Source organism: Colobus angolensis, unplaced genomic scaffold (assembly GCF_000951035.1).
Source record: "Colobus angolensis palliatus isolate OR3802 unplaced genomic scaffold, Cang.pa_1.0 Scaffold190, whole genome shotgun sequence".
NCBI lineage: Eukaryota > Metazoa > Chordata > Mammalia > Primates > Cercopithecidae > Colobus > Colobus angolensis.
The window spans coordinates 6,457,092-6,479,276 of record NW_012115044.1 but is presented as its reverse complement, the minus strand read 5'-3'; the positions used below and the strand labels follow the sequence as shown (position 1 = coordinate 6,479,276).

At 42.6% G+C, this 22,185-nt stretch overlaps 1 protein-coding gene across 1 annotated transcript in view; it reads right to left on the bottom strand.

The window, feature by feature from the left end:
* The window catches only part of ARHGAP31 (Rho GTPase activating protein 31), a 125,980-nt gene that overhangs the window by 37,805 nt on the left and 65,990 nt on the right, over positions 1-22,185 (bottom strand). The window contains exons 2-4 of the mRNA XM_011940620.1: positions 15,812-15,914; positions 12,518-12,662; positions 6-76 (exon numbers count right to left, since the gene is read on the bottom strand). Coding sequence (XP_011796010.1) covers positions 6-76; positions 12,518-12,662; positions 15,812-15,914 — 319 coding nt within the window. The remainder of the gene's footprint in view (positions 1-5; positions 77-12,517; positions 12,663-15,811; positions 15,915-22,185) is intronic.

Here is a 22,185-nt window from a genome sequence, read left to right as displayed (position 1 = left end):
GGGATGGAGGAAGCTCCTGGATAACATTTTGGATTCGGGCCAGTTGGCCTTCTTCAGGGCAATGCGACACTGCCTCCTGTGGAGAAGAACACAAGACAGCCTGGTGAGTGCTTGAGAGTGGAGACAGCCATCTGCATGTGCTGGGATCACTTGAGCCCTCATACTCCAGCCTCACAACCATGCCTAGAGATCACTCTTCCAAGAGGCACACTTTACTATGAAAACAACCAACCCACGACAGTTTCTGTCGGTTCTGGATGTGTGTGCAGGGCCTCACCGTGTGTGCACAGGGGGCAGTGCGCTGCCTGGGACTCTGGGCATCCTGAGATGATTGCTAGGCATCTGGTAAGAATGTGTAGAATCCCGGGTGTGTCTCGGGGGGAGAGAGACACAGAGACTTGCACACAGAGAGATAAAGAGATAGAGACAGGCCCAGCATGGTGGCACATGCCTGTTATCCCAGCTACTCAGGAGGCTGAGGTGGGAGGATTGCTTGAGCATGAGAGTTTGGATCTAGCCTAGCGGCATAGTGCAACTCATCCCTAAAATATGAATGAATGAATGAATGAATGAATGAATGAACGAACGAATAAAAAACAAGCAAATAAATAAATAAAAGAGACATATACAGAATGGGATGGAGATGACAGGGTGGTGCCAAGTCCACTCAGCCAGTTGTCTTTGCGGTTGCAAACAGCTACTGCCTACCTATCCCACGACTACTCCATGACCTCAAGGACTCAGCTGCTGCCTATCCTAGAAGCCAGGAAGCAGGCAAGACGTGCCTTTCTTGGCAGGGATAAGTCCCTGAAACCTGGTGGCCTTGCCCAGACTTGCTCTCGAGTTATTTTCTGTCTGGGTATTTTGTGCCCCCATCAGCCCAAGTGCCTTCAAGGAGAGGCAGGAATAGCAATAAAGGCAACGTGATTACAGGCTGGCCCATGTCCATCTCTTGCCTGCTGGGGGTTGCTGCACGATGCAGGCATCCCTGGGCAGATTCCCCTGGTCCCAGCCCTGCACCCCTGTTCCGAGAATCTGTCCTGTGGTGCTCATGGCCCCTCCCACTGCAGTGTGAGTGCTCATGAACTGCCAGCATCTGAGCAGCGCCTGAGCCTAAGGCCCACGGTAACCACAGCTATATTTTATTTTTCACTGAGATATAATTTATGTATATTAAAAATGTGTGGATCTTAAACTATAGCTTCATAAGTTTACTTCATATGTATACACCTGGGTAACCCACCTAGATCAAGGTACACCTTAAAAGGGGCTTTAAGATCATGAATTCACAGGCACACATCACTTAGTCTTATATTTCCTCCCAGTGCTGAAAACTTGCTTTAGATTGATACATAACAAAAGGTACAATCATGGAATATCTTAATTAATTTGATAAATATTGCCCCTTGCCATACAACCCAAAATAAGATCTTAACGAGGTGATGGTTTTCTTATGTTGCTCACCTCTGTTCAACCTTTAGCTGCCGTGTGCTTGTTGCATGTAAATACTGAATTTCACACTCTCAGTAATGAGAAGTTTTAGGCACAGAAAAGTGGAAGGGAATTAATTTTACCAGCATCTTCAGTTCCTACGACCCACCAGCTGAGTGTGATCTGTTTTAGCCTAGAGGACACCACTGAGGTTCTGTTCCAGCCTGGGCCTCCCAATCCCTCCCACTTTTTCCCCACAGGACTCACTGCTATTACACTACAAGAATGCACTTAGTTATTGGAGTTATTGTTTACTGTCTGTCTCCCTTGCTAGAACATAAATTCTGTGAGTGCAGGAACGTGATGAATCCCTGTGTCCAAAACAGTGCCTGGCACACAGTATGTGTGAGACAGCAGGTCAGGGCTTTGCCCACCAAGTTTTTTCTTTTTCACCTTTTTTGTTTAATTGAAGTAAAACAAATATACAGAAGCCCACCCTTTTTAAAGGCAATCCGACTTCTCTATGTGGAAATCTTGAGGTCTCACATTTGAAGCAGAAGTGGGGAAAAACGTGGGACTGGGAGGATTACAGTCATAGGCGTTCCAGTCTTCTGGTGGGTTTGCCAGCCTGAGACCAGGCCCAGCCTAAGCAACATCGCTGCCACAATCCTTGCTTTGTGGGATATGCAGGGTGTAGGCTAGGGGCAAGAATGGGGCCTCCAGTAAGTACCCTGACACCTCCCTTTTCTTCCCTGGGGCTGTCATTTGGAAAACATGATTGTGGAAAGGACCCTGGCTATGCAAGGCAGTGAGAACCTCGCAATGGGGAGCCGAGGGAGAGAAGCCCTGGGGGAAGGAAGGGCTGCCGGAATGCTCTGTGGACTCTCCCACAGTCTGCTGTGCACACAGGGCCGGGCGAGGGGGAGCTTCTCTTCATCTCTCTGCAAAGCCCGAATCATGCTTCACATATGTTGTACCACTAACCCCACCCGCCTTTAAAAAATGTGTCTGGGGAATAAAGGTGTAGGTCAATTTAACAACCCTCACGGAAAGTTCTTTTAATATTTTAGGAAGCTGTTAGTCATCTTTGTTCTCCAAGAGGCGGGGCAGGCTCATCCCCGGATGCCTGCAGGTCCCATTTGGGACTGGCGTTTATTTCATTATTTGCAACCTCTCCCCATCCTATCCCAAACCTCTCCGGAAGCTTTCTAAATCCATGTTTTCCTTCTGGAGGGGCCTGGCCACTGCTACCTTATTTTGAGCTTCTCTATGTTCTCCCATTAGGACCACAGAACCCATAGCTGGCCAATTGGGGGATGGGAGTGGAAATTTTACCTACGCCAATTTTTTGCCTATAAGAGAATTTCACTCAGCATTAGCCAGGCCAAGATGGCTAATGGTTAAATCTTAAAAGATCTAAGATGAATCTGTGACTATTTGTTCTTTTCAAATCAGTATAAATAAGGCCAGCTTCCTGCCCTTGGAGGACGCTGGCAGAGGCTGCGCTCTTGTCCTCTGTGGTAGGATCCTCACTCTGGGTTTCTGTTTACTCAAAGCGACCATGGTCCCTGAGCTCAAGTCCTGCTGCCCGGGCAGCCCTGTCACCAGGGTGGCCCAACACAAACAGTCTGAGGCTCTCCCTTCCAACGGCACCCCAGCTGCAACTTTAACTTTTTATTCATTACTTTAAAATTATCAAACCATTTTTATTATTTTAAGGTATTTTAAGCTATTTACTAGACCTTTAAAAAGTAATTTATGCACATAATTTAAAAAGTAATTCATGCACATAATTAAAAAAAAAAACAAAGGAAAGCATCCAAAGGAATGTACAAGGAAAGTTAACCTTCCTTCCAACTACAGACTCCAGAGGAACCACTGTGCGTCCTGCAGGGCAGTCTTTACAGCTACGTCTTTGTTACACCTTTGGAAGCAAGCACTCCTAACTGAGCTGGTTCCTTTGCAAATTCCCCTGCTCCGTCTCCCATCATTTCCACCTGCCTTGCTCCATACAGGCCACACTGGCCTCCACATGTCCCCTGAGCAAGCCCAGTGTATCCCGGCTGTCCCCAAAGCCTTTGTACCTGCTGCTGCTTCTTGGCACCCTGTTTTCCCAGATACTTGCACAATTTGTTCCTTCACTTCATCCTTGCCTCTGTTCAAATGCCACCTCCTAAAGAGACCTCTGATTATCCTATCTAAAACAGGAGTCCCCATCATTCTCTCCCCTGTCCCCTGCATTATTTTTCTTCACAGTACTTATCAACAGTTCACATTATGGGTCTATGTCTTATGTCTTACATTGTGTATCATCTGTCCCTTCCACTAAAATGTAAGTTTCACAAGCACAAGGATTTTCTCTGCTCTATTCACCATTAAATCTCTACAACTAGAACTGTGCCTGCCAAATATATGTAGTAGATGCCTGATAAACACTGTTGAATGGAAGGATTAAGGGAATGAGTCAGTATTTTGCTTTGTGCTTGAAAATGCTAAATAGCCACATTTGGGCCACACTTCCAGACCAGCACCCTGGGCTCATTCCCCATCGTGATGAACACCAGCATTGCAGAGGCAGCTCCTTGTGACTCTGGGCTCCCGGCAGGATGACCAATGTCCTGGTTTGCCCAAGGCAGTTTTCCTGGAACATGAGATTTTCGGTGTTGAAACAGGGAGAGTCCCTGGCAAACCAAGACAGTTGGCTACTGTTCCCCTTTGCAGCCATCTTGAGCTCACAATCAGCCTGACTTTACCTGTTGCAAGGTGTTAGCTATCTGCCCTAAGTGACATTGCCTTTTTTTTTTTTTTTGAGATGGAGTCTCACTCTGTCACCCAGGCTGGAGTGTAGTGGCGCAATCCTGGCTCACTGCAACCTCCACCTTCCAGGTTCAAGCGATTCTCCTGCCTTAGCGTCACAAGTAGCTGGGATTACAGGCGCACACTACCATGCCTGAACAATTTTTGTATTTTTAGTAGAGATAGGGTTTCACCACGTTGGCCAGGCTGATCTCAAACTCCTGACCTCAAGTGATCTGCCCGCCTCAGACTCCCAACGTGCTGGGATTACAGGCATAAGCCACCAAGCCTGGCCCTAAGTGACATTTCAAATGAGAGTTGCTAGTCAACAAATCTGTCAATAAATATTTCCTAAGTAACAGTTACAACATATTCCAGTAGCTAGGGAGCAGAGAAACACAGCAATAAGTAAAATAAACACAATTCCTGTCCTCGGGAAGCTTACAATTTAACCCAGAGAGACTGACGCGTAAACACATTATTTCAGGCAGGGCTTGATGGCACATGCCTGTAGCCCTAGTTACTCCAGAGGCTGAAGCAGGAGGGTTGCTGGAGCCCTGGAGTTTGAGGTTACAGTGAGTTATAATTACACCGCTGCACTCCACACTTCGTGAACAGAGCAAGAGTGCATCTCTAAAAATAAATAAATTTCAAAAAAGTTTAAAAGATACTATTTTGATATAAATTAAATATACATTCTGACAGGTGAAAAGTTTAATTAAAAAAAGAAAAAAGGCAAATACATAATTTAACACCTCTCTTAATGGCCTTCTCTAAAAATCTCAAGTCAGCAAAGTTTTCCTATTTTGGGTGTAATAGTTTTAGCTGGATCAATCTGAACAAAACTCAATTTTTCCTAAAATAAATGTTGTTATTATTTTCTGATAAAAATGAAATGTAGTAGGTTGAATAATTGCTCCCAAAGATATCAAATCCTAGTCACTGGAACCTGTAAGTGTTACCTTATTTGGAAAAGAGTCTTTGCAGATGTGGTTAAATTAAGGATGTTGAGTGGGGACATTATCCTTGATTATCTGGTTGCATCCTAAATGCAGTCACAGGTATCTATGTAGGAGCAGGGTCAAGGGAGATTTGACACAGACAGAAGAAGAAAAGGCAATGTGGCCCTGGAGGCAGAGACGGAGTGATGCACCAACAATCCAAGGAATGTCAGCAGCCATCAGAGGCTGGGAAGGGCAAGGAACGGCTTTTCCTCTAGAGCCTCTGGAGAGAGCACGCCCTGCTGAGACCTTAACTTCAGCCCAGTGAGGCCGATTTCAGACTTCTGACCTCAAGAACTGTGAGGGGGCCGGGCGCGGTGGCTCAAGCCTGTAATCCCAGCACTTTGGGAGGCCGAGACGGGCGGATCACGAGGTCAGGAGATCGAGACCATCCTGGCTAACACGGTGAAACCCCGTCTCTACTAAAAACTACCAAAAACTAGCCAGGCGAGGTGGCGGCACCTGTAGTCCCAGCTACCCGGGAGGCTGAGGCGGGAGAATGGCGTAACCCCGGGAGGCGGAGCTTGCAGTGAGCTGAGATCCGGCCACTGCACTCCAGCCTGGGTGACAGAGCGAGACTCCGTCTCCAAAAAAAAAAAAAAAAAGAACTGTGAGGGAATAGGTTTCTATTGTTTAAGTCATCTAGTTTATGGCAACTAGTTACAGCAGCAACAGGAAACTAATACATGTACTTAAAATTAAAGTAGAAAATCAGCAGAAAATTAAAAAATCCCCTTTTATCACATCACCCAGAAATAACTACTACTAACCTACTTACAGGTGAAGCAAAGAACAAAACAAAACAAAAAACAAAAGCAGCAGTTTGATCAGGCCTCCAAGCAGTGAACATGAACACTGGCTTCATCTCCTATTTAGTTACAGTTATTGCTTTCTTCCCTGTTTAACTTGATATTACGGTGCGTTTGTCTGTTTTTGTGTCATTATGAAGGAATACTGTATTAGCCCTTTTTCACATTGCCATAAGAACTACCTGAGTCTGGGTAATTTCTGAAGAAAAGAGGTTTAATGGACTCACAGTTCCACAGGCTTCACAGAAAGCATGGCTAGGAGGCCTTGGGAAATATAATCACAGCAGAAGGTGAAGGGGAAGCAAGCAGGCCTTACCGCGGCGGGGCAGGAGTGAGAGAGAGAGGGCTGAGGGGGAACTGCCACACACTTCTGAACCATCAGATCTTGTGAGAACTCATTCACTATCATGAGAACAGCATGAGGAAAACCACCCCCATGATCCAATCCCACCAGGTCCCTCCCTCGACATGTGGAGATTACAATTCGAGATGAGGTTTTGGTGGGGACAGAGCCAAACCATATTGAATATCTAAGACTGGGTAATTTACATAGAAAAGAGGTTGAACTGGATCACGGTTCTGCAGGCTGTATAAACATGGTTCCAGTATCTGCTTCTGGTGAGGGCCTCAGGAAGCCAACAGTCACAGTGGAAGGCCAAGGGAGAACAGGCGATGCCACGTGGTGAGAGAGTGAGCACGAGACAGCAAAGTGGGAGGTCCCAAACTCTAACCAGATCTCACACGAACTAACTAAGCGAGAACTCATTCATCACCAAGGGGATGAGGCTAAGCTATTCATGCCATTCATGAGGGATCAACCCCAATGATCCAGATCCCACTAGGATACTGCCTCCAACATTAGGGATTACACTTCACCAGGAGATTTAGAGGAGACAAGCCTGCAAACCATATCATATGGTCAGTAAACATTCTTCAAAACCGTGACTTTTCATGGCTGCACAGTTTGAACAATAAGAGATTTATCATTTATTTAAATCATCTCCCATTGTTAGACAGGTACTCTCCAAAATGTTGATATTATATGTAATATTGCAATGGACATACTTGTACATCAATTATTTGTGTGCAGATCTGATTGTCACACTAGAATGGAGTCCTAGAAATAGAGTTACTTGACTAAAGAATATGAGCATTTTAGTATTCTTGATAGTAATTTCATATGACTTTCGGGGATGTCCAACCAATTCACACTTCCAACAGAAAACTATAAAAAAGCCAGTCTCAGCCGGGCGTGGTGGTTCACACCTGTAATCCCAGCACTTTGGGAGGCCGAGGCAGGTGGATCACCTGAGGTCAGGAGTTTGAGACCAGCCTGGTCAACATGGTGAAACCCCGTCTCTACTAAAAATACAAAAATTAGCTGGATGTGGTGGTGGGCGCCTATAATCCCAGCTACTCAGGAGGCTGAGGCAGGAGAATGGCGTGAACCCAGGAGGCAGAACTTGCAGCGAGCCGAGATCGTGCCACTGCACTCCAGCCTGGGCACAGAGCAAGACTCCGTCTCAAAAAAAAAAAAAGACAAAGAAAAGCCAGTCTCATCATAGGCTTGCTAGTGTGAAATAGTAACACTAAAAATTATTTTTTAATGTGCAACTGTATTATTATAATATATTAATACTTTTTAAATAATTCAATTTTTTTTTTATAAATTATCTGTAGAGGTCCTTTGTTTACTTGTCTAGTGAGGTATTATGTGTTTTACTTCTTTTTATTGATAGGTTCCTTATAATTAAAGAACATTAATCCCTGTCACCTTTATGTAAATAGTTCCTGTATTTAGTCATTTGCCTTTTAATTTTGTTAATATATTTGTATAAAGAAAAATAGTTTATGTGTATGTAGTTCAGTTTTTAAGTTTTTTTTTTTTGTAACTTTTTTCCTTTGCTTTTATAGTTAGGAAGCCCTTCTCCACCTTGAAATCTGCTAAATGGTAAAGACGAAACTTGATTTCCTCCTTTTGCAATAGATAGTCAATTTTCCTAGCACTGTTTATGGCATTGTTCCTTCATCATTTTATTTCATATTAAGTTATTTAATACCTGAGCCTTAATTAAGTGTCGTTAATTCTACTTTTAAGTAGTGTGGGAGTTATGAGACAGAACTAAATCTTTATCTCCACCTACTAGCTGTACCACCCCAGGCAAGAGTCACTCTGAGCCTCATTTTAATGATCTGTATAACGGAGACAATAAAACCTACCTCATAGGGTTATTCTGAGAATTAAATGAAATAATATTTATCACTAGTTTATCATATAGTAAGCACTCAATTAATGATGACTATTATCATTATTAATATTATTAGTCTGTTAATATTTTTTCTAATTCTCTCATCATTCCATTAAGATATTCTTCTATGGCTATTACTAAAAGTCAAAAATAGGCTGGGCGCAGTGGCTCATGCCTGTAATCCCAGCACTTTGGGAGGTCAAGGCGGGTGGATCACCTGAGGTCAGAAGTTCGAGACCAGCCTGGCAAACACGGCGAAACCCTGTCTCTACTACAAGTACAAAAATTAGCCGGGCGTGGTGGTGAGTGCCTGTAAGCCCAGCTACTCAGGAGGCTGAGGCAGGAGAATAGCTTGAACCCGGGAGGCAGAGGTGGTGGCAGTGAGCTGAGATCACACCACTGCACTCCAGCCTGGGCGATGAGAGAGAGACTCTGTCTCAAAAAAAAAAAAAAAAAGTCAGAAATAACAGATGCTGGTGAGGTTGCAGAGAAATGAGAACACTTATACACTGTTGGGAGTGTAAAAAAATTTCCATTGTGGAAAGCAGTGTGGCGATTCCTCAAAGAGCTAAAAACAGAACTATTATTTGACCCAGCAGTCCCACTACTGGGTATCTATCCAAAGGAACAGAAATTGTTCTACCATAAGACACATGCACACATATATTCACTGCAGTGCTATTCGTAATAGCAAAGACGTGGAATCGACCTAAATGCCCAACAATGGCAGATTGGATAAAGAAAATATGGTACATATACACCATGGAATACTATGCAGCCATAAAAAAGAATCAGATCATGTCCTTTGCAGGAACATGGATGAAGCCAGGGACCATCATCCTTAACAAACTAATGCAGGAACAGAAAACCAAATACTGCATGTTCTCACTTATAAGTGGGAGCTAAATGATGAGAACACATGGACACAAAGAGAGGAACAACAGATACTGGGGACTACTTGACTGGGAATAGGCTTAGTACCTGGGTGACAAAATAATCTGTACAACAAACCCCCGTGACACAAGTTTACCTATATAACAAACCTGAACATGTACCCTGAACCTAAAATAAAAGTTAAAAAAAGGTATTATTCTACTTTAACTGTGCAAGTAAAAGTTTGGGTAAACTATAGGGAGAATGTGTGACAATGTAACAGAGCTATTTCCAAACGCCTGAGGGTTTGCTTATATTATCTGTGATCAAAGAAATCTGTTAAATGATACATTCTCCAACATAGTTAACTTCACTAGGTCCTATGTATATAGAGTTAGTTGTCATAACAAAACATCCCTGTTTTTTAGTGTCAAATAAACTGTTTAAATACAATGTCAGATTTCCTTCAAATCTGATGGCAAGTTGACAAGCTGCCTTGGTATTTTTCAGTTGCTGTGAGAAAACAGAATGATTAGCAATATCAGGGAACAGGAGAGGGGAGAGATAAATACGGGTTTCATTCTGAGCCTGTAGACAAGAGCTAAGGAGAAATTGTATTTCTAAAGTTTCCAGACAAAGAATTCCTATCTACGCCCAACTATAATAGAATGAGATATTAGTTAAAAGAAAGTAGACTGATTCAGTTCATTAACATAATGATATTCCATTCTGTCACATTCAAAGACGGTAATATCGTGCTGATAAGAGGATTAGGACTACACTGAAAACAATAAAGTCTTACACACAAATTAAAGCAACAATAAGGCATTATTTTTAGTTAATTCAGGTCGACAAATAATTTAACCAATTGGAAATACCCAGGGTGGGAAAGTTTGCAGGGAAAACAGCATTCCTTGTCTTTCTGGAGGACAGACTGGCAATATGTGACAAAATTTTAAACAAGAACTTTTTACCCAGCAAATCTACTTCAGTGATTTTTCTCTAAATATATAAACAAAAAAAAGTGTAAAAATATAGGTGAAAAAATGTGTATCATAATGTTTATAAAAGGAACGTCTTGAGAAATGAAAAAGCTAAATGGCCATCAGTGGGAGCTTGGTTTCAGAAATCATGGCACATATGAGAGAATGCTGTAAACACAGTGTCTTCCTGTGTTTCTTAACACACAAAGATGACCACACTGTTGAATTAAAAGCATCCTCAAACAGCAATAGGTAGTACTGACGAGTGAGTGTGTGTGTGTGTGTCTGTGTGTGTGTGTGTGTGTGTGTGGTGAGATCTGTTAACATTTATTACTACAGATATAGTTAATATCTGTTCCATCTGTTAATAGCAAATATGCCTGGGGTATGGAATTTCAGGTGACTTGAGATTTATACTTTCTCCCTTATACATTTCTGTATTACTTTAATTTTTGCAATAAAATTTTATTTTGATTTTGGAAAACAAAACACAAACCACAGCAAAAACACTATGGAAAGAATAAAGATGGAAGGAAATATCGACAACACGTTAACTGTAGTTGTCTTCGGTCTTTAAGAAGACAGACCAATGGTTCCTTTTTACTTTCCTTCATTTTACATAATGTCTATTATTAAATAGGATTACTCTTAAAATGACCAAATACTTACATGTGGTGAAAGTGATTATAATCTGACAGACCCACATGAAGCTCACAACACCTTTCTTCTTGGTTCCTAGGAAAGACTCTTCTATGGTTCCATGGATAGGGGATACCATTATTTACAACTTAGCCATGCAGATAGGAGGCTTCTTTACCTTCTGCCTTAGATCTAAAGGAGAGGGATCCCCTAACCAATGACAACTATGCCAGCTGGTACATGTTGACTTCTCTAAAGGTCAACATTTATGCCCTTTTTTTATGTGCTTTGGACTGTTTTTTTCTTTTTTTTAAATCTTCATTTCTCCCCCTATTTCTTGATTTTGTTTTCCCTTTTTTAAATTCTTTAAGTATATATAACCAGAAGATTTTTGTTGTTGTTGTTGTTTGCTAAAAACTATTAGTGGGCAAAATTATGAAAGTTAAAGAAACAGGAAAAACTGTCTGAAATCCCATCACTGAAATGAATAGCTGTTAGTCTTTTAGTCTTTTGAACATCTTTCCTTTTAATCGTTTCTTAATTGTGCGTTTAGTTTTTCTTCAATTATCATTTGAATATTTCCCTGTACCACTGAAAACTCCTAAACATATTTTTATGGCCCAAGCCCATTTTTAAGAAATACCATTCATTTATTCCTGTATCATTTCAAATTGAAGAACTTTTCATATACTCAAAACAAATTTATTACAGGAGCCATGAGAAAGGTTCCCTCCCACTGTTAGTGACTAGATCTGGTCCTTACCCAAAACCATAACCTCGCCATAATCTCACTTTCAAACATCCCTCTCTAACTACCATACTTCAACACTCCACTGACTTCACTGGGACGATCTACTTTTATACTGTTACTCATCTACCTTGTGCCCTCACTTCCTTTTGCATCTACACTAAATTCCATGGTCAATTATTTCAATGTCCCCAGCACACGCTCTCATCTCCCTCATCCCTCTTTGCCAGCTGAACCCCAACCTTGGTTAAACCCAGCCCTCTGCCTACTCTACACGTTCTCTCATGCAGCCAAATGTTCAAGCCATGTTTTTCACGCTATCTCTACAGCCATCCTGTAAGCATTTATTCTTCTTTCTACTTTCCTATGGGTGTGCCCTATTTGGTGACCATACAGCTGCTACTTAGGTGTTTTGCTAAAGCCCATCCATCCTCTCTACCAGCCCAACTCACCGACCTATCCTGCTCTCCCTCTTAGCTGTTTTTCTCATATTCTTTTTGCTTCCCAGCTTTCTGACCCCTCTTGACATTTGTTTGTTCCCTCTCCCTTCTCTACCCACCCACCTCTTTCCCCAACCCACAAAAGAAACACAGAGGGAATGGTCTGATAAAAAAGCTAGCAAAGGGTGTAGCATGAGAAGTCTCAGGTTCCTGTCCTGCCTCTGCTGTGTGACCTTGGGCAGGCCACTTTACTTCTGGGGTTCTCAGTTTCCTCCCTACACAATAAGGCACATTCAGTTGAATAAACATGGAGATAATTCAACCCAGCTCTTAAAACAAACAACATGATTCTGAAAATTCAAGAAAGAAAAATTTAGCAAACAGTTCCACTACCCTATTTTCCTTACCATATTATCCTACTTCCCTCACCATGCTAAGATAATGTCAACCATCTGGTGAGTGTTATTATTGTTATTTTAGTGCTGAAACTCTTCTTGGCCCATCCATGCATCCCACCCAGTAACCATAATGGAAATCCAAACACTCACCGTGAATTTCTCATAGAGCTCATAAGTCAGGAGGGGGTTGGGCAGCTCCCTAAAGTAGAGCTTGCAGAGCGAGCCCACACAGTGGATGTCCTGGAGGTACACTTCCCTTGTCAGATCTGGACATTGATCTGAGCCAAACTCTTGCCTGAAACAACACAGACGGAGACATAACAATCCCAGGGAGTGTGTGTTCCATGTCAGCAGCTGCTTGGCTGCTTAGGGGTAAAAAGACCCTAAACTGCTGATCTGACTCTATTTTTGACCTTAATTCAAAAAGATCTTCTACTCCAGGCCCGAGGAAGTCACAGGAAGACTTCCATTTCAGGTTTGGATCTTCCTTGCAAAATCTGCTGTGATGAGAAAGACATAATGCTCATTTACAAATGGATTTCCCATGGCATCATGTCTGCAGTCTTGGTTATGAACATTGGGGAAACATCAACACAATTTGCCAAAAAGTCCTATTGAGATTTCAGTTTTTCCAAAATATTGTTCAAAATGAATTTCCCTTTCTTACAGGACAGACCGAAACTAGGGCAGGTCAGGTTGTTGTCGCTCATCTCCATATATCCATGTCAACAAACTCATTTTATCTGGAGACTCAAACCCAAAGTTTGAGAACTTTAATCGACCTTTTTTTTTTGAGATGGAGTCTTGCTCTGTCACCCAGGCTGGATGGAGTGTAGTGGCGCAATCTTGGCTCACTGCAGCCTCCGCCTCCTGGGTTCAAGTGATTCTCCTGCCTCAGCCTCTGAGTAGCTGGGACTACAGGCGCCCACTATCACACCTGGTTAATCATTTGTATTTTTAGTAGAGACGGGGTTTCACCATGTTAGCCAGGATGGTCTCGATCTCCTGACCTCATGATCCGACCGCCTCGGCCTCCCAAAGTGCTGGGATTACAGGTGTGAGCCACCATGCCCAGCCTAACCGACTATCTTTTTGGTGCTCAATAGAACCTTCTAGACTGCCTGATGGTGACTCCTACAGGACAGATGTCTTGGAACATCATCCAATTCCAGGCCTGAAAAACATTTAGAAAACATTTCCTAAAAAGGTTACATGAATATACTGCCTCAAATAATATATATATTAATACTTATAAATTAAAATCTGTTTTAAAAATGACAAATTTGAGCTTTAATATAGAAGTGAAGTTAAGCTTTTTGAGAGTATTCACTTAGTCATCTAACGTGACAAAGTCAACAGTACTCTCAGAACCAGCATTTTTGAAACAGCTCACTGCCCATTCTCCTATTCACTGGGCCTACCCCTTTAATGAAGGGTAGGGAAATCCTTGATGCTTTCAGAACCTGAAAGAAACTGAGTGGGGCTTTGAAAAGAGATCTATGAAATGCTATTTTTTTTTTTTTTTAGATGGAGTTTCACTGTTGTTGCCAAGGCTGGCACAATCTTGGCTCTCTGCAACCTCCGCCTCCCGGGTTCAAGCGATTCTTCTGCCTCAGCCTCCCGAGTAGCTGGGATTACAGGCGCCCGCCACCACGCCCAGCTAAGTTTTGTATTTTTAGAAGAGACCGGGTTTCACCATGTTGGCCAGGTTAGTCTCGAACTCCTAACCTCAAGTGATCCACCCACCTTGGCCTCCCAAAGTGCTGGGATTACAGGCATGAGCCACTGTGGCCGGCCCATGCTATGTTTTAAAACAGAACTATGCCATGCTATGTTCTCTTGACATAGCTCTCTTTTAAAAAGAGAATGTTTTTAAGAGAGCAGAACAAGAGCAAACTAGAGCTTGTTCATTTATTTAACCAAAGATTTTTCTTGTCAAGGATAAGGTCAGTGCTGAAATGAAAAATAATTCATTACTACCCAAGTGTCCTTCCAGGATGCAACCTACTGTGCAGTATATTTCAAACCATTAAGAAGTATTTGCCATTGAACGGAGTACTAGTAAATTAGTGAAATTATGTAAACACATAGATTCACTAAAATCTATGGCTGCAATAAACCAATTTTTTTAACAGCTACCACTTCTCTAGGAAAAAAAAAAGATGCTCTATTTCTTTGATATAATTTAATTACAATCCAAATCTGGGGGGAAAGGGCAGAAACCAAACAGGAGAAAGAATATTAAAACTGAATTACCTGCACAACTTATTATATTAACCTTGTAACAATAATTTTTGTTTTTGTTTTTTTTGAGACGGAGTCTCGCTCTGTCGCCCAGGCTGGAGTGCAGTGGCCGGATCTCAGCTCACTGCAAGCTCCGCCCCCCGGGTTCACGCCATTCTCCCGCCTCAGCCTCCCGGGTAGCTGGGACTACAGGCGCCCGCCACCTCGCCTGGCTAGTTTTTTGTATTTTTTAGTAGAGACGGGGTTTCACCATATTAGCCAGGATGGTCTCGATCTCCTGACCTCGTGATCCGCCCGTCTCGGCCTCCCAAAGTGCTGGGATTACAGGCTTGAGCCACCGCGCCCGGCCAATTTTTGGTTTTAAAAGTCTACATTTATAACTAAAGAACATATAATAAATATAGGTAATAATAAAATGTTATAATTAAAATAACATTAAATTATGTTCCTTTTGGTGTTAAGGAACAATATGCAAAATATGCAGATCTATTGTTTAAGTCATATAAAATCATATATATATACTCTTCTATATACTCACTGTATAAATATAAAACACACACATACCTGTGTTTTGTATAAAATGTTTTGCCCTCTTTATTTAATGTGATAGAAATTTCTTCCAAATATTTAGGATAAATACATAAAATTGGAAATAGTTCACCCATCAGTAATTTTAAAAATTTTTTTTTTCACTCATCAGTAATTCTTAAAATCCTAGCATCAGTTAGAGACACGCACAATCATACAGTCTTCTGATTTCTCAGCCAGACAAAACGTCAAATTTGAGGGTGCGCCAGCAGAAAAACTGACATGGATCTCAGGGTTCTGAACACTAAATAACAGGAACCTAGTCTCACTGAGCTTTGGGCTGACCAGCAAATGATAATAAATCACGTTTTCCTTGTAATTTAAATCATTTGAGTTAATCAAATTCACCTAAGAAGAATATATCTAGTGCAAGACAAAGAAATAGATTGAAAGCCTTAGGAGCTTCTGTTGGAAAGAATTATATCAGGCTGGAGGGTTTCCTGATTAGATTAAGAACAGTCAGGCATCTGAAAACCACTGCATCTGATCTTCAGTGCTGCCACACTTCCCTCAGTTCCTTTGGATTTTTAATACTCTGGACATCGGCGGACAGAGGCATGGACACAGGAAGAATCATGGGAGAATTCTTTTAGGGCTATTCTTTTAGCTTACCTTAGCCGTTGTATGTTTGAGGTGACTCCTGAAAGCCGATAGATTCCATCCACGATGCCGTGAGTCTCTATGAATTCTGCACAGCTCTTCAAAACATATGGAACTATGTAAAGGAAAAGAAGAAAACAATTAAGTAATAGATGTAAATCTGCCTGTCTTTTAAAGATATCCTTTTAAACATCCAGGTATCTTCAAAGAGATATAAGTATGGAACTCATATGACTTACAAGTGGAAACGATTACTTGTAAGTGGTAGGTGATGTTCCTTTCGTATTAAAAAAAAAATCATAGGGTGTTGCTAAAGAATTGTTTTTTTGTCTTGCTTTTTTTTTTTTTTTTTTGAGACTTGCTCTGTTGCCCAGGCTGGAGTGCAGTGGCGCGATCTTGTCTCACTGCAACATCTACCTCCTGGGTTCAAGCAATTCTCCTGCCTCAGGCTCTCAAGTAGCTGGGATTACAGGCACCCGCCACCAGGCCAAGCTAATTTTTGTATTTTTAGTAGAGAACTGGGTTTCGCCATGTTGACTGGTCAACATGCTGGTCTCCAACACTTGATTTCAGGTGATCCACCCGCCTTGGCCTCCCAAAGAGCTGGTATTATAGGTGTGAGGCACTACGCCTAGCCAAGAATTGTTTTTTAAAATAATTTTTAAAAATATTCAAAAACCTAGATTTTGAGACCATTGGTAAGCTTGGACATCCCACAACCCAGTCTCTTCATTTCACTGGTTCTCCAAGTATGGTCTTCCGACCAGCAGCATCAGCAGAAGTTGGAAATGCAAATCTTCAGGCCCCACTCCCAACCTATTAACTCAGAAATTTTGGGGTGGGGCCCAGCAATCTGTGCCTTTTAACAAACCCTCTGGGTGACTCTGATGCATGCAAAAATTAGAGAGCCACTGCTTTATTCTAAACATGAGGACATCAAGGCACAGGCAAATTTACTTAAGTCACTCATGATTACTTGTTGCTTAAAAAAAAAATACATTTGGAAAATGCTTACAATTCCATTCTTTTAGAAGAAAAAATCTTCGACAAACTGAATATACATTGTAAATTCAGTTTGTATTTAAAAAATTCGAAGGAAAAAAGACTGGAAGAAAATCTGCCAGAATATCGAAGGTGATTTAAATGTTAAAGTGTTTTTTTTTGTTTGTTTGTTTCTTAAGGTGAGAACCGCCCCCCGACCTTCACCCTCGCCCGCCGTGGATCAAAACCAGTCATTGATTTAATGGACAACATAAAAGGGACTGACAGGGCCTCTTGAGTTCCTGCCTCTCCAGAGGTTCAGTGCCCTGGTAGAAGGGTCTGGCTGTGCTGTTCTCTCCGGGCGGCTGACTTTGAGAGAACCAGCCAGCTCAGTGACCCAGAGGGGCAGATACAGGCCTTCTGGATGGTACAGAGAGAGCAGCAGATCACTTGCCACTTTGGTCCCTGGACAGATGCACTTGAGTTCCCCCATGTGAGAGTGCTGTGAATGGAGGTTTGGGATAGAACAACCTCACCCACCAAACAACCCACTGAAGGCTCTGAGATCTTCATTGGCTTCTCGAGGCTACCACAGTGATGTGGGACCTCCATGAATTAACGCTCGGACTATTACTGTGCTTGCACTTCCAACACATACTCAATCCATTAATGCTGTAGATAGACCAATGCCAATTCATTAATGCTTATTACATATACTCATGCCTACACACAATTCAAAGCTGGATTGGATCTTTATGTGAGTAGACACAAGGCATTCAGACTCAACATTCTACCTGAATTCCCTATTATGATGTGCTCTAAGCATTCCTTTCCCTTGTGACCTTCAAGTAACTGTAATTTTAAGTGCTCAATAAAGTTCACCATACTTATTCTGCTGCCTCTCAAAGGCTGTGCATTCTCAAAGGCTGGAGTGTTCCCTTCCAGCACACATCCATGGTCTGCCCCTCAGGGAATGGACTTGGAATTGGAAATATTGAGGCCAGAGACCATAGAGGTGGAACCACTTCCTAGGAGTGAGCACAGCATGGGAGTAGGGTGTGGTGAGGGGTGCTGTGGGAGTGGGCGGGGTTCCAGAGCCTCTGCCTGTCTTCAGCCAGAAGAGCTATGATTTGATCTGTTTTATAAAATAGGGTTCTTCGTGAGATTTTGTTTCCCATGCTCATGCAAATAGATAGATAAATAGAAACAGTTCCAATGATACTTAGTCTCTCTCTCTCTCTCTGTCTCTCAAAATTCCTATTGTGAACAATGATGGTGGACTCTTTCCCCACCACACCTCACTGTTCGGTAACCTGCCACCATACAGTCTATGGTTGAGAGTGCAGATGTGGATACCAAACTGCTTTTGTACCCTTGGGCAAAATATACGAGAGTTCTGTTTCTTAGTTTCCACGTGTGTGAAAGGAGGATAATAGTGATATTAATCTTGTAGCTAGGACTGAAATAATATTTACAAATATTTGGCACAGACCCTGGCATATAAGAAGCATTCCACAATGACCAATATTATTTCTACTTGCAACTTATCTATAATATAAATGTATAATCTGATTTTCTTGGTGAAAACAGAGCTTGCCTCTTCCCATCCAGTGGGCACTTGGGGTAGATGACTAACCTTGTACAGGTCAAAACTCATCTCTACTTCCCCCTCTTTTTTTTTTTTTTTTTGAGACAGTTTCGCTCTTGTCGCCAAGGCTGGAGTGCAATGGTGTGATCTCAGCTCACTGCAACCTCCGCTTCCCAGGTTCAAGTGATTCTCCTGCCTCAGCCTCCCGAGTAGCTGGGATTACAGGTGCCTGCCACCACGCCCAACTAATTTTTGTATTTTTCATAGAAATAGGGTTTTACTACGTTGGCCAGGCTGGTCTTGAACTCCTGATCTCGGCCTCCCAAAGTGCTGGGATTACAGGCGTGAGCCACCGCGCCTGGCCTCATCTCTACTTCTTAGAATGGCTGTTGTGTCCTTCTTTAGCAAATTTTTTGATTTGAGAGTAATTTTGCTTCCATGGGATGTCTTCTCTGTGCACGTAGGTGTATCTTTGCAGCACAAAGGCAGTAGGATCTAACACTGAGTTAGCAGTCTGGGAGCTGTGCTTGGCGCTCAGGGTGTTCTGCATTTCAAGTCTGTACCACAGTGCACGGCTGCTGTGCTGTGCAGGGCACAAGTGGACTTAGGAACTCGGAACACTCACCAGGAGGACTCAAGCATAAAAGCCTTGGACTCTAAGGACCTTGACAAAGAACACTCCACAAAAGGAGCAGTATAGGGTAACCAACCCGTTCTAGCCTGTTCTCAGATAGGGACCTCCCAGTACCATAGCTCTCATCTGCAGCACTTCAGGCTCCATTTGTCTCAAAGGTGGGAAAACACATTCTGAGACAGAGCCTCTGCCATAAATTTATTCTGGCTTTGGTACAAAGGCCTTAGAACCTATTGTCCATGGCTTTGCTTAAGTGGGAGGCAATGTTAAAACAACTCAGAAAGAGGTCATGGTGCCACTCACTGTGGAGTGTTAGCTTTCCTGGATTTCTCATCTTGGGCTGAGTTGGAAGATGTAGGAATTCTCCATCACTGTTACGCAGTAATGGGAAAGGACTCAATCTCTGTGTCATCATCCAGCTCTAGACATTAGAGCAGCGGTTCTCAGACTGTAGTCCCTGGATCAGGTCCTGCAGCCCAGCGTCCTCCAGATGATTCTGATGTACTCAAAAGTTGAAGAACCACCGGGCACGGTGGCTCACGCTTGTAATCCCAGCACTTTGAAAGGCCAAAGTGGGTGGATCACTTGAGGTAAGGAGTTCGAGACCAGCCTGACCAACATTGTGAAATCCCATCTCTACTAAAAATACAAAAATGTGCCAAGTGTGGTGGGGGGCGCCTGTAATCCCAGCTACTCAGGAGGCTGAGGCAGGAGAACCACTTGAACCTGGAAGACAGAGGTTGCAGTAAGCCAAGATTGCGCCATAGCACTCCAGCCTGGGCGACAAAGCTAGACTCTGACTCTGTCTCAAAAAAAAAAAAAAAAAAAAAGGAATGTTGAAGAACCACTAGTCTAGACCAGGGCTTCTCACATACCTTAATGTGCATAAAATCACCTGGGGATTTCACTAATATGCATATTGCAATTCAGTAGGGAGGTAGGTGGTAGGAGTGTTGAGAATTTGCCTTTCTAACAAATTCCAGGTCATGCAGGTACTGCTAATCTGCAGCTCACACTCAGAATAGCAAGGGTCTGAAAATAGCCCTGGAGGGTAGTGTTGCAGTGGCTACTGTTTAGTCTCAAAGTCTCAAAATTCTTTAAACTATTGTCCCATGGGTCCAATCAGATTGGGGACACCCTAGGATTCTGGACAGGGTAGAAGCAGCTTGATCAAAATAGCTGAGTAGTTATAGACAGAAAGCAAGCTTCTATTGTCGATTTAGGCAGGGGAAAGGGTGACGCTGGAGGTCAGAGTCACAGAGCTCATTCTGTGGGATGCATCCTGGGCCCATAGAACTCTGAGTCTCCTCCTACAGAGGCACACATAGTTGCTGCTGATGACATAATATTATAGCTTCTTAGAATCGTTTCACCGATGGCCCTCTAACTCCCTTGTTTCGTTTTGTTTTTCCTAGATCAGTTACCTTAAATGTTAAATTTTAATCTGAGCACAAAATACAACTTGAAGTGGTTTCTGAGGGAAAATAAAATCTTGCCTTTGGTTGATGCTTTACAGTTTATAAAACATTATAAAGTCCTTTGTTCTATTTATTTACAAGTAACATATTTTACACTTATAAGTAACATGTTTTCCTCAAGTCCTAACCTCTTGAAGGGTTTAGTGCAGAAAAGACCAGAAGTCAAACATTTCTCAGAGTTACTCCCAGCAGTCACAACACTGCTAAGCTGCCTCAGCTCCCTGTGTGCCTGGGACCTGATCAGACCTGGAGACAGAGATTGAAGGAAGCACAGTTGTATTTGGTCATTTACGTGGTTGTGGTGGCCACATTCTTTCACAGTGCAAATGGCTTTGTATTTTAGGGAAACAGGCACTCCCCTATCTCTATTCTGGAATTTGGTAAGGTCTTGATGTGGTCAGATTTCGTCCCCTCTCTGAGTCCTGCATTCCTGACCTTCAAAGTAAAGTCTCATGGTGTGTACACATAACAGAACGTACTCGGCAACAAGGAGTGGATAAAGCCTATGAGTACAGCTCAAAGACACTCGGCTGGGTATAGAAGCCAGATTATGGAAGACTACATAGGGTAGGACTCCACTGATGTAAAACTCTAGAAAATGCAAACTAACTTCTAGGAAGAGAAAGCAGGGCAGAGGCGGGACTGAGGAATGACAAAAGAGCCCGAAGAAACATTTGGGCATGATGGATATGTTCATCCTCTTGTTTGAGGTAATAAAAAGAACCAAGAGCTGCTGGTGGGCAAAGAATAATGATATTTGAGGGAAGAGGGTAAGATAATGAGAGAGACAAGACACTGCACAGGAAGAAATCCTGTGAGCATTTGCTGCGATGCACATGGGAGAGAGGGGGGAATTTTAAACAGTTTTGCTGTGCTGTGAATGGGCCCCTCTTCAGCATTTTCCCAAGAGATGCAGTAAAGATTTACATTACTTCCTCATTTCTCTGGGTTCTGAGTACAGAACTTCCTAGGCATTTCCCCTACAGAATCCAAGGGCTCTCTCTGCCAGCCTCTGTTCTTTGTTCCTGTCCCATCCTTTCCCCATCCCTGTTCCACTCTTCTGTCCCATGCTCCTCCCTGGCCTCTGCGAGGCTCTCCCTGCCCGGAGGTCACTGCCCATCCCAATTTTCCCTCTGAGTCTCCTTCCTCCTCCCTGTTTTATTTCTACTCTCTTCCTCCTGGCCTAACGTGGAATTAAAGAAATATTGAAAAGTTGTGGTATTTATTTAATGAAGTATAAATGTATTCTGTTCTTAAAAAAAAAAACAAAAAACAAATTAACCAATTTCTAATTTTCTAAGAAAAAAGATTTAAAAATATGTTGAGGCTTTGGCTTGTCCTCCTTGGAGAAAAGTTTCCTTTTAAATCTTTTATTTTGTATTTTTAAACCTGAGATATAGGCCAATTGCAGTGGCTCATGCCGCCTATAATCCCAGCACTTTGGGAGGCTGAGGTAGGTGGATCACCTGAGGACAGGAGTTCAAGACCAGCTTACCCAATACAGTGAAACCTCGTCTCTACTAAAACTACAAAAACTAGCCAGGTGTGGTGGTGCATGCCTGTAATCCCAGCTACTCAGGAGGCTGAGGCAGGAGAATCGCTTGAACCTGGGAATCAGAGGTTGTAGTGAGCTGAGATCACATTATTGCACTCTAGCCTGGGCAACAGAGTGAGTGAAACGCTATCTCAAAAAAAAAAAAAAAAA